At 42.4% G+C, this 13,690-nt stretch overlaps 1 protein-coding gene across 1 annotated transcript in view; it reads right to left on the reverse strand.

The window, feature by feature from the left end:
- Positions 1-10,979, reverse strand: part of micu2 (mitochondrial calcium uptake 2) — a 605,104-nt gene extending 594,125 nt beyond the window's left edge. Inside the window, exon 1 of the mRNA XM_070892202.1 lies at positions 10,752-10,979. Within this exon, the coding sequence (XP_070748303.1) occupies positions 10,752-10,979 (228 nt within the window). The remainder of the gene's footprint in view (positions 1-10,751) is intronic.
- Between the last annotated feature and the right edge of the window lie 2,711 nt (positions 10,980-13,690).

Genomic DNA, 13,690 nt, shown 5'->3' on the forward strand with positions numbered 1-13,690 from the left:
TAGTGGGAAAGAGAAGGGCTGGAGTAAGAAAGGGGGGGGGGGGGTAATAGTCCCAAGGGTGGTGTAGCACGTGGTTGAGGACGGTAAAGGGTCTTTTCTTGTACTTGTTCATTTAATAATTCAAGTTTGATTTTTTTAAAGTTATTATAGTTGTTTTATAGTTATAAGTTTTACAAAGTTTTAAAATTGTTGTATATTTTTTAAATTTTTACTTAAATGTTGGAATTGAATGTAAGCACTCTTGTACAGTGTCAAACTTTTGGGGTAACAGTCATCAGGGTCCAGGGTCCTAAAAAGCAGCTCTCCACATTCAAGCAAAGCGTTCATTTATGAGCTGTCGGCGTAACAATTTTGCAGTGGCATACGCTCAGTGTGCCCACCGCTGTGTTGTGGGGGGGGGGGGGGGAGGGGGGGGGAGGTTGGTGCCATGGGTTCATCTGGAAACTCCTCCTCATCCTCCTCCCCCTCATTTTCCTCTTCTTCCTTCTCCGTCTCCTGCATTGTCTCCTCAGGTGGTCCCACAGTCGCCTGTGGCAATTCCTGTCCACGCATGATTGCTAAATTATGCAATTTGCAGCACACCACTGTGAACTGAGCAACTTGCTCAGGGCGATTGCAGCCTGCCTCCTGAGTCCAAGCATCGAAAGTCTGCTTCAGCACTCCAACTGTTTTTTCGATAATATTACGTGTGCCTATATTGCTCTTATTATATCGTTGCTCGGCTTCTGTCTGAGGGTTCCACAGGGGGGGTCAAGAGCCAGGTGGCGAGGTCATACCCTTTGTCCCCCAGCATCCAGCATTTACCTTGTGCCTCAGACTTCAACAGGTCAGACACAGTGCTCTCACACAAGATGGGCGCATCATGGATGCTCCCTGGAAAGTTGGCATTCACTGCCATTATGCGCTCTGTATGGCCGTATACGAGTTACACGTTGAGGGAGTGGAATCCCTACCACCTCCTGTAATGGTGCTTACAGGGAAATATGGGTACAGTCAACAGCACCCTGCACCTTGGGGAAGCCGGCAATGTGTGCACATCCCAAAACCCTGTCACTCTGTGCCTCCCTGGTCATTGGGAAGTTTATAAATTCCATCCGGCGAGCATACAATGCTTCGGTTACCTGTCGAATGCACTGATGAGTAGTGTACTGAGAAATACAGCATATGTCCCCAGCTGATGCCTGAAAAGAACCACATGCATAAAAGGAAAGTGCCGCAGTCACCTTCATCTCGACAGAGAGTGCAGTAATGTTGGTGGGACTGGGCTGCAGGTCAGCCTTAATGAGCTGGCAAATCTCATTGACCATCTCTTTTCAGAAGCACAGCCTTCGAACACACCGTCAATCGGTCAGGTCCAAGTATGAGCGATTCTCCCTGAAAATCCTTTGTGGGTAAGGCCTCCTCCTTCTCCTCTTCATCAGTCTGAGACCTGCTCTATTACTCTGATAACTCTGATAAATAAACCTGCTCACATCTGGATCCTCCATTGGACAGGTAGTCAGCAATACAGGCTGAGATAGTACAGGCCCCATTCTTTTTAAATCTCCAGAATATTTTTCAATTAAAAGAATGTAACTAAAATGCCTTTGATCTTAATAATTTACTCAGTATCAATAAAAATACCTTTTCCACTATAGATTGCACTGTAAAGTCACTTCGCCTCAGAAATACTGAGGTGCTGCTTTAGCTGAGTATTCCCGATTTAAAAATGGCAGCTCCGAGCACTACCGCCCATTCCCACCCACTTAACATCGCGTAAAAACCACCTTTTCCAGGACGGTATGTAGCTCCGGTGGTATGTCGGCGGTATGCCATGAAAATCTGACTTTTTGACCGGCCTGCGGGCGGTTCTGCATGGTGGATGGTGTGCATACCGCTTGGCGATACGTCAATGATGAATATTCCGCTGAGCGGTATGTCGGTGGTATGTAGGTGTTTCTTCACCAAAATCGCATTTTGGCCAGTAAGCGGGCAGTCGGGGGCAGTATGTCCATGAATTTCAGACCCTATGTGTTTTGCCAAATTGCCAATATATACATTATGGTGCTGTCTTGTTCCTTAAATGACAGATATGTGCAAAGTTATGAAGGTAAACATATGACGCTCTATTATGGTGCGTTATTGCTAAATTAATGGCAAATGTAGTGCAGTTTCTAATTTACTCTAAACTGCAGAAAGTTTTACAAAATCAGTCCTCTAAATGCTTTTATGAATGAAAAATATAGGACAAGTGCCTAATTTTGGGACTGTGCACTTGTATTCTGCTGTAGTAAATAGAGACCAATAAAGAAATATTTTGTATATTATCTCAAGTTTTTTATCCCTGTAAACAATTACTTGGTCCTCGCTTCACCTCAGGAAATATTAATGGATGTTCCCAAATTTGCTAACAATATCATTAACGCACAGTTCGTGAAATGGTGTCAACAGGGTCTCTCGTGCACTTCAGCTTTCCAATCCTTATGAAGAGTTGATCTTTATCTGGAAATTACTTCACTTACAGCACACCAGAGGTAAATGAATACTTTTGCCCGTTTTTAATCTTACTTTCAATTCACAACAGTACCAATTTCTAAAATTCTGTGCAATGGTTTGGAGTTTTAGTGCAACATGTTCAGAAAGTAAAATTGAGATCTATACATTAGAAAATTAAATGTATACAAATATTCTTAGTTGGCTTGAAGTATGACATCTCAAATTTTAGATAAACTTCAAACAAGCTTATTTGCTGCAGTATTATCTACAAACAGCACTGGCTTTGGGAAAGTGCATTCGTGTCTTTTAAGAAACGGTAAAATAAAGAAACATGTTCTGACGTCATCATAAATCATTACTTATTTACAATAATAATTTTCACAAAACTAGCAACAATAATTCTCAATAGGAAGTATGTCAAGGTCTTGGAGATGGGTAGAAGTTAACAGCACAGGAGGTTGCCATTTGGCCTAGCTCATCATTGCTGCCTCTTGGCTTGTGTAATCTAAAGCCAATCCCACTGCCCATCTCTCTCCGCTTATTCATGTATCTTCATCTGCTTCAAATATCTATCCCACTTTCCTTTAAAAGTTGCAATGGTTCTGCCTCTCTCGGGCAAAGCATTCCATGCTCCAACAACCTTCTGCATAAAGAAATGTCTCCTTCCCTCTCTCCCTACTCTTAGTGACAATTTTAAATTGATGCTCTCTTGCTACAGACTCCCCAACCAAAAGACAATGGGGGAGGAATTTGGTCGTGCCTCTGTTGGGGCGGTGTCCTGGGCGGAGTGGTGAAGTTTGCGCCAGTGAATGGTTTGCGTCTACTGCCGCAGAATTCAGTAACTGGGTGGAGCAGGATGCAAAGGGAGGCGTTGCACGCCTCTTTTAGGCATTAGGCTGGTTGAGCAAGGAAAGATCCCGAGTTAAACAGCCGGCAGCGGAACGCCATAAGAGGCCTGGGGGGGGGGGGGCCTGAAAAAAGCCCACCAAAAATATTCTCAATACATAGATCACGCCACCACAACATAAATCGCAAAAATATATATATATATTTTTTTAAACAATCACATTTACCCGAGGTCGGCATTACTTACCTCACTGCAGCCGTTACAGCTCGGACTGCCCGCTTTCACAGGCGTTCCCAGCAGGGCGCGCTACAGAGTGCTAAAGGTTGGGCGGCAACCAAAAATCGAGCCAATGTTGCAACCAGGGGTGTTGCACAATGGCTCGCCATTTCCAGACAGTAATGCCCGTCGATACCTGCACTGAATGTCCCAGCGGGGCGCTGGAAACTGGCCGCCTGGGAGCAAGTGCTTTCTACCGCCATTGTCACCCCACCAGGGTACTAAGAGGGGCGGCAGAAGACAGAATTTCCACATAGTCTTTCACTATTCACTCTATGAACACCCTTCATAGAGTCCAAGAATAAGGAAGCAACATATTTATACATAACATTGGTTCGGTCACAGTAGAATACAGTGTACAGTTTTAGGTGCACCACTATGGAAAGGACATTAAAATCTTAATTAAATCTCTTCTGCTTTCTCTGATTTGGTGGAAATAGTCTTACTATTTCAAGTCACTCCTCATCTTGACTTTGGCTTTATCATCCTTTTATAATGAGGTGCCTAAAACTGAAAACTCCAACTGTGACCTAATAAATTTAGCATTATTTATTTACTCTTGTACACTATGCCTCTTTTTATAGAACCCAAAACCCTGCTGGCCTTTTTTATGGCATTATCTGCCTGTACATGTACTCGCAATTTCAGGGAATTATGTATTTGAATCTGTCGGTCCCGATGTTCGTCCACACCAGTCAGCATCTTAATAAGTGTTCACACATGGAATATTCTGGAACTGGCCTTAACAATATTCAAGAATAAATGCAATCTAGGGAATGGGAAAGTGTGGACAGCCCACAAAAATCTGTATTTTTTTCCAAATATAGTTCTATCCATCACACTTCTCCGACACACACATTTCTTTATCACTCTTCAAAACCAAAAGATAAAGAACACAACATACTGAAACCAGAATAGCTAAATACTCTTAACTGATCTCCATAAAATTTACCTAGTATCTACTTAATAATAATTAGATTTTGTAACCTTAAACAGATACATGCCTATACCTCAGTAACAAAATTTTGCATTAGTGTTTCTGTCCTCATAAAACAGTGAGGATTTTGATTTATTGTAAGTAGCACCACAGGAGATTTGTTAGTCTATAAATAAATAAAATGAAATGGTCTAGCTTGAGTTTTGTCCATCACATTGTGTGCTTTACACATTACACCTGCGCATATTGGTTCAAATTTCATATTCACAAACCAGCAACTTATAAGAACTAAAGAGACAAGCCATGTATGAATCAAAAGCGTACTCTTTTCTGGTTCTGAAATGACTCCAAATATTTTTTAGAAAATTATTTTAGCCAACTCCTTGATTTCTTATCTAGAAGAAAAATAATTACATTTACCTATATTGTCTGTGTTTGAAATGCCTGAAATAATGCTGGCCAGTAGGTTGTGCCCATGTAAAAATCTAAACCTCACTTTTATGGGATTGCCAGAATAAATATCTGTAATCTAATGAAATCTGCTGTGTTTGGTCTGGCCACTATTTATTTTCACTTATTAATAAACCTGATCCATAGTTACAGTCCAAGATATCGATCTGTTAAAGTGTTGTCTGTCAAAGACATCAGGAGAGTACAAGATATCTCATACTATTATCAGACACTGTGTACATGAGGTTACTAGTTCAATTCGTAGGAAGCATTGGTTGCCTGTGGAAGAAAAACCCTCTGGAAAGCAATCAAATTGTAACAGGAACTGAGGATGGAACACCAGAGATGACCAGGCATGGGAGAAGAAAATGTTTGAGACGTAGCAATTGTGTCTGAACTGCATTGGCAAAGCTGAATTATACTCCCAACATCTCACACTAAACTTAGCAATAGTTCTACTCCACTTCCTGTGTTGCTAATTTTTAATAACAGATTCTTGTCTCCTGTCTGCTTGTTCCCCCAGCATTACAGAAAGAGATTTATAAAGCTCCCAGGAGGTTCAGGGCATTTTTAAAATGCAATTCTGCATTAAGTGGTGATGTATCTATTTCAAACATGAATAACGGCAAGATTACCCACTAGAGATGGCCTAACATCACTCACTTTTAGTGTACTTGGGAATCAGATCACTGACTCAACTCCCAAGTTATATTACTAAAAAATGCTCAGTGGAAATCTCAGTGGGTCAGGCAGCATCTGTGGAGAAAAAAACAGTTAATTTCAAGTCGATGACCCTTCGTCAGAACTGACGAATATTCAAAAAGAACAGACTCCCACAACTACCTGGACTACACTTCTTCCCAGCCAGCATCCTGTAAGGACTCCATTCCATTCTCCCAGTTTCTCCGTCACATCTGCTCTGATGACGCCACCTTTCACACTAGTGCTTCTGACATGTCTTCCTTTTTCCTCAACCAAGGATTCCCCTCCACCGTGAATAACATGGCCCTCGGCCGTGTCCATTCTATTTCCCGCACCTCTGCTCTCACCCCTTCCCCTCCCTTTCAGAACAACAAGGTTCCCCTTGTCCTCGCCTTTTACCCCACCAGCCTCCACGTTCAACGGATCATCCTCCGTCACCTCCAGCGTGATGCCACCAGCAATCACATCTTCCGCTCCTCTCCCCTCCCCTCTCAGCATTCCGAAGGAACCGCTCCCTCTGCGACACCCTGGTCCATTCCACAGTCACACCCAGCACCCCCTCCCATTCCCACGGCACCTTTCTGTGCAAGCGCATGAAATGCATCACCTGCCCTTTTAACTCCTCCCTTCCCACCATCCAGGGCTCCAAATACTCCTTCCAAGTGAAACAGCAATTTACTTATACTTCTTTCAATTTAATATACTGTAGTCGCTGCTCACGATGGGGTCTCCTCTACATTGGGGAGACCAAACGTAGATTGGGTGACCACTTTGCGGAACACCTCCGTTCAGTCCGCAAGTGTGACCCTGAGCTTCCGGTCGCCTGTCACTTTAATTCTCCACTCCACTCCCACTCTGACCTCTCCGTCCTTGGCCTCCTACACTGTTTCAATGAAGCTCAACACAAGCTCGAGGAACAGCACCTCATCTTTTGTTTAGGCACTTTACAGCCTTCTGGACTCAACATTGAATTCAACAATTTCAGAACATAACCTCTACCCATCTTTGGCTCCCTTTCCCTCTTCCTCCCCCTCCCACCCCCGCCCGATATGTTTTTTTTCCCCAATGGCAGCTGATCATTATTTCGCCATCCACACCCTTATCTAGACTAACCTTTTTCTAACTTCTGTCATTACCATTTCAATTCGGCCCATCGTCCCTTTTGTCTCTCTAATCTTTCCTACCTTCCACCCTATCACAGACCTTCCCTTTTGTTCTTTCTTCCCGTGCTCCTTAAGAACGTGTTCTTTTCGAACATTCACCAGTTCTGACAAAGGGTCATCGACCTGAAACATTAACTCTGTTTTTCTCTCCACAGATGCTGCCTTACCCGCTGAGATTTCCAGCATTTTCTGTTTTTATTTCAGATTCCAGCATCCATAGTATTTTGCTTTTGTGTTCCCAAGTTATATTGCCATTTTTGAATTACTGCACATCTAAAACTGATCAAAAATGGCATATGCCTGCACCTTTAAGCATACTGCAACATCACAGAAGTTAGATCATTATAAGGAAAATTAAAGTACTCAGGAAAATCTGTTTTTACTTCCGCAAATAACTCCAGATCAACAAAGTCTACTGCCATAACATCCATCAAAAAGCAAACTTCTCCCGCGAGCACCATCTGTAGGTTTGCGATAAAGAACACAACCTGGAATGTACAACATATCGTGATAAACTATAAAGCTTTGCTCTCATAGTAACATATAAAATGGTTAATTTCTATCATGCTCCTACTTCCTTCCCCTTTCTCGAATTGTCACTCACTATCCTCAGAGAGGATAGACACTTTCCCACACCCCGCCATTCTATTGGTCCTAAAAATGACTGCTCAGAAGAGTAGGGGAGCAGCTGACCTTCACACAACAGTATTGTTGGACATAAGCTGAAAAGTACATCCTCCCATTTTGTGGCAGAGGTGGGTGGGGTGGCTTGACCCATCCACCTCCACGGAGGTGTGTGGGGGACCTGACCCATCCACCTCCATGGCACGAACCTGGTATTGCAGTACTTCCAGGAACGGTGCAGTGGCTCTAGGCCTTTTGGCTAAGAGCATTGGCGCAGAGTGATCCTTGAATGGGCCCAAGGTGATTTGACAAAGAATTGGAACGATTGGCTACGAATTTAAAAAAAAAACATACTGTGGCTCTAATGTGATGCCATGCATTACCCTCTATTTTATATTACACAATGTCAGCTGTGGCACAGTGGTAACACACCAAGTCAGAAGGGTGTGGATTCAAGTGCCACTTCAGAGACTAGGCTGACACTCCAGTGTCCATGTGCCATCGTTCAGATGAAATGTTAAACCGAGGCACCGTCTGCTCTCTCAGGTGGACATCCCATGGCATTTTTTCAACAAAAAAAAACAGGGAAGTTCTCCGCGATGTTCTATTATCCCTCAATCCCTCAACCAACACTAAAAACAGATTATCTGGTCATTATCACATTGCTGTTTGTGAGACTTTGCTGAGTGCAAATCAGCTGCCATGTGTCCTTACATTACAACAGTGACTATAATTCAAAAACGGTTTTGGACACTATACCAAGTTTGTTCTTTTTATCATACAAATTTGCAGATGTAAATCGAATATAAAAGGATACATCTCCCTTTGGGGTCCAATGGATTAAAGTACTTACAAGACTCAACTGAATAGTGAAAGAGCAACAAATTTGGAAATATATTATATTAAGGCCAGACCACTAAACAGATAAGCAACATATCCATTAGGTAACATATCTGACATTGTCTAACTCCATAATTCAGGGAAAAGATATTTAACACTCTGCCTATTGCTTGATCACAAGTTCCTCTGTTTCAATTAGTCTCATGTTCATTTGATTATATTTGCAATTAAAACAAAAATTGCATCTCAAATCTAGAAACATAAACTATGATATAATTAAAGCATTCAGCAAGCCACGTGTACTGAAAATATGGATACTGGTAATGTAAGCACATACCCCCAACACCCATTTGAAAAACAAACTGAAAATGGTCGTTTTACAAAAACTATTGCTGTTGTAATTAGTTTTCCCCCTCCAGTATGTACCATGACCTGTTCCAACAAGGTAAGCTGCTGTAACAACCTTCATATAATCGCAGAATATCTCAGTTCATTAAAATGCATGTCGGCACCTCAGACTGACCTGGAAGATGACCTAGAAATATCCAAGTCAGCAAGCATTAGTACTGGCTGATGACCTAGCCAGGACAATGCAATGATTCCTATATAAATGAACAAAGCTCCTCTTGGAACATACATGTCCCTAAAACGTGAGCAATCCCAGGTACAGGCACCAAAACAGAATGATGCCACGAGAGGGGAAAACAATCATAAACTCGGAAATAACTTCTTCAATTTTGTAAATACACATGGAGTGTCATTTGTGCTGAAAGTACTCTCCCTAACCTTACCCACTTCACTGACTGGAGATATTGTGTGTGTGTAAATCAAATGCGATTAAATATCTAAATGTACTATGTTGTATATTCAAATTACATTGAGGTATTTAATGCTGTTCTTTGCATCGTGACCACTATTTTGTGTTCCTTAGCAGGCATATTAGGAACACAAAAGTGATCGTTAATCCAATGATTATTCACTACTTTGATTATTCACTACTCATGTTGTTCTGTATCATTATTTTTTTTCTTGTTGTCTTGTGCTGTACAGAAACAGAGTACTCTTCCAGCACCGTGTCAGGTGCTACATTAAAGGTTATACAAGCTACTCCTCTTAAGTTGAAATTGCTTAATTCAAATTGAAATTCTGCAACAACAAAAAAGCTCCTGTGCTGTTTTATTTGAGTTGCTTAATTCATATTACAAAATCATTTCAACTGTTGCACAAAAAACGATTTTGAATTCAAGGCAGTAGACATCTTCGAATGAATGGACAATCCACTAAGTGTATTAACTTTGAACAAAAAAATTTATGAATAAACTGAAACAGTTACAGTATACAAAAAAATGAATTGCAAACTATTTAGCCACTACAATAAAGGCTGCATTGCAGCACAAATGTTCTTTTCAGATTTGTTATCCTAAGGGTAATGCATTTCCCAATAATAGTAGGTTATGCAAATGCAACAAGTTTACACTAAGGAAAAAAATAGACAAGAAAGTACAAGCTCAAGATTTGTAGTTTATAATTTGTTAAATTATTAAAAAATGGAGAACAAAAGAACTCGCTTTCATACAGCACCTCATTGTGTTCTTAGGACATCCCCACAGCACATTTCAACAAAGTACTTTTAAAGTGCAGTGGCTGTTGTCATTTAAGTAAACGTGGCAGCCAATTTGCACACAGCAAGTTGACACAAACCACAAATGAGGTGAATGACCAGTTAAATCTATCTTGGTGATGTTGATTGAGGGAGGAATATTAGCCAGATAGCCAGTAGAAAACTCCATGTCTTCTTTGAATGGTGCCATTTGATTTTTACATCCATCTGCACTACTGGAACAGGCAAACATGATCTCAGTTTAACATCACATCCAAAATTTAGCAATTCCAACAATGCAGCACTCCCAGAGTCCTACACTAAAGTGTCAACATATATTATGTGCTTAAATCCAGGAGTGAGGCTTGAATCCCCAACCTACTGCGTACGATTCTGAAATACTCACTGCTGAAGTTTGCAGTTAACATGTACCATTTGTTTAGGACAATGTTATTCTCTACCTAGGCACCCCCCAAAACACATTCACTGCACAATAAAAAAAAACACTCCCGACCAATGCACTTTGTACCTCCCTCCACTGTGTAAAACCAACAATACATCCTTAGCAACCAAGCCTGTCTGACAGTTGTGTGTGATGCAGGTACTAAAAAGTAAACAAAACTGAAACGAATTACATCCAACAACTTAAGTTTATATTTGCTCCGAAGCTGGGACAGCCCACGCGATACTTTCTGGCATGTAATAAGTCGGTGATTATTAATGTGGGAGATGTCGGAATCGCAGCATCAGGCGCTGAGACTGCGGTGACTCTTTGGGTGCAGTGGTCAGCGAGGCCGGTCTCAGTGACAGGTAGCGCAGCCCGCACTGTGTCCTTACCTGCTGCTCCGCCGCGTACACGCTGTACCTGCGGCTCGGGCCGCTGCCGCTCCGCCATCTACCGTTGTGAAAGACCAGGCCCCCGCCCAGCACCGCCCCGGCTCCGGCAACTCCCAGTCCCAGCAGGACCCGGGGACTCAGCCTCCGACGGCTCACGGCGCTCCTCAGCCCGGTGAAAGTTGCTGCACACTCCCTGAGGAGCGGCGACAGCCATCTCCAAGTCGCCATCTTCACGGAAGTGTGACAAGATCTCGCGAGAGCGGCCGTCAGTCTGTGGCAGCCCAAACCTGAGGTGCAACATCTGGAGAGTCACCAGCTAGCCTTTCAGTCTTCTTTACATTTCTTAGCTGGAGAGGGCCATGTTTACTCGCTTATTTTAAAAAAGCTAAATTGTTTTTGATGTATTCGATGAGGTGGACAAAAACAGGAAACTATAGACCAGTTAACCGAACATCTGTCGTTGGGAAAATGCTAGAGTCCATTATTAAGGAAGCAGTAGCAGGACATTTGGAAAAGAATAATTCAATCAAGCAGAGTCAGCATAGTTTTATGAAAGGAAATCATGTTTGACACATTTGCTGGAGTTCTTTGAGGATCTAACGAGCAGGATCGATAAGGGGCAACCAATGGATGTGGTGTATTTGGATTTCCAGAAGTTATTCGATCAGGCGCCACATAATAGGTTACTGCACAAGATAGAAGTTCACAGAGTTGGGGGTAATATATTAGCATGGATAGAGGATTGGCTAACTAACAAAAAAGAGTCGGGATAAATCGGTCATTTTCCCGGTTGGCAAACAGTAACTAGTGGGGTGCCGCAGGGATCGGTGCGGGGTCCTCAACTATTCACAATCTATACTAATGACTTGGATGAAGGGACCGAATGTAATGTAACCAAGTTTGCTCATGATACAAAGATGGGTGGGAAAGCAAATTGTGACACAAAATTCTGCAGAGGGATATAGACAGGCTAAGTGAATAGGCAAAAATCTGTCAGATGGAGTATAATGTGGGAAAATGTGAGGTTATCCACTTTGGCAGAAGAAATAGAAAAGCAAATTATAATTTAAATGGAGAAAAATTGCAAAGTATTGCAGTACAGAGGGACCTGGATGTCCTTGTGCATGAAACACAAAAAGTTAGTATGCAAGTACAGCAAGTAATCAGGAAGGCAAATGGAATGTTGGTCTTTATTGCAAGGAGGATAGAGTATAAAAGCAGAGAAGTCCTGCTACAACTGTACAGGGTATTGGTGAGGCCACACCTGGAGTACAGCATACAGTTTTAGTCTCTGTATTTAAAGAAGGATATAATTGCATTGGAAGTTGTTCAGAGAAGGTTCACTAGGTTGATTCCGGATATTTGGAAAAGCAGGACATTTGGAAAAGCAAAATTCGGTCAGGCAGAGTCAGCATGGATTTATGAAGGGGTAGTCATGTTTGACAAATTTGCTGGAGTTCTTTGAGGATGTAACGAACAGGGTGGATAAAGGGGAACCAGTGGATGTGGTGTATTTGGACTTCCACAAGGCATTTGACTAGGTGCCACATAAAAGGTTACTGCACAAGATAAAAGTTCACGAACAGAGAACAGACAGAAACATAGAAACATAGAAAATAGGTCCAGGTGTAGGGCCGAAGGACATTCGGCCCTTCGAGCCTGCACCACCATTCAATAAGATCATGGCTGATCATTCACCTCAGTATCCCTTTCCTGCTTTCTCTCTTGATCCCTTTAGCCATAAGGACATATCTAACTCCCTCTTGAATATATCTAACGAACTGGCATCAACAACTCTCTGCGGTAGAGAATTCCACAGGTTAACAACTCTCTGAGTGAAGAAATTTCTCCTCAACTCGGTCCTAAATGGCTTACCCCTTATCCTTAGACTGTGACCCCTGGTTCTGGACTTCCACAACATTGGGAACATTCTTCCTGCGTCTAACCTGTCCAGTCCCATCAGAATTTTATATGTTTCTATGACATCCCCTCTCATTCTTCAAAACTCCAGTGAATACAGGCCCAGTCGATCCAGTCTCTCCTCATATGTCAATCCTGCCATCCCGGGAATCAGTCTGATGAACCTTCGCTGCACTCCCTCAATAGCAAGAACGTCCTTCCTCAGATTTGGAGACGAAAACTGAACACAATATTCCAGGTGAGGCCTCACCAAGGCCTTGTACAACTGCAGTAAGACCTCCCTGCTCCTATACTCAAATCCCCTAGCTATGAAGGCCAACGTGCCATTTACCTTCTTCACTGTCTGCTGTACCTGCATATCAACTTTCAATGACTGATGTACCATGACACCAAAGTCTCGTTGCACATCCCCTTTTCCTAATCTGTCACCATTCAGATAATAATCTGCCTTCATGTTTTTGCCACCAACGTGGATAACCTCACATTTATCCAGATTATATTGCACCTGCCATGCATTTGTCCAGTCTCCTAACCTGTCCAAGTCACCCTGCAGCTTCTCAGCATCCTACTCACAGTTCACACTGCCACCCAGCTTAGTGTCATCTGCAAACTTGGAGATATTGCACTCAATTCCTTCATTTAATTAATTGATGTATATTGTAAATAGCTGGGGTCCCAGCACTGAGCCCTGCGGCGCCCCACTAGTCACTGCCTGCCATTCTGAAAAGGACCCGTTTATCCCGACTCTGTGCTTCCTGTCTGCCAACCAATTCTCTATCCACGTCAATACATTACCCCCAATACCATGTGCTTTAATCTTGCACACCAATCTCTTGTGTGGCACCTTGTCAAAAGCCTTTTGAAAGTCCAAATACACCACATCCACTGGTCCTCCCTTGTCCATTCTACTAGTTACATCCTCAAAAAATTCCAGAAGATTTGTCAAGCATGATTTCTCTTTCACAAATCCATGCTGACTTGGACCGATTCTGTCACTGCTTTCCAAATGTGCTGCTATT

This window comes from Pristiophorus japonicus, chromosome 10, assembly GCF_044704955.1.
Source record: "Pristiophorus japonicus isolate sPriJap1 chromosome 10, sPriJap1.hap1, whole genome shotgun sequence".
NCBI classification, from domain to species: Eukaryota; Metazoa; Chordata; class Chondrichthyes; family Pristiophoridae; genus Pristiophorus; species Pristiophorus japonicus.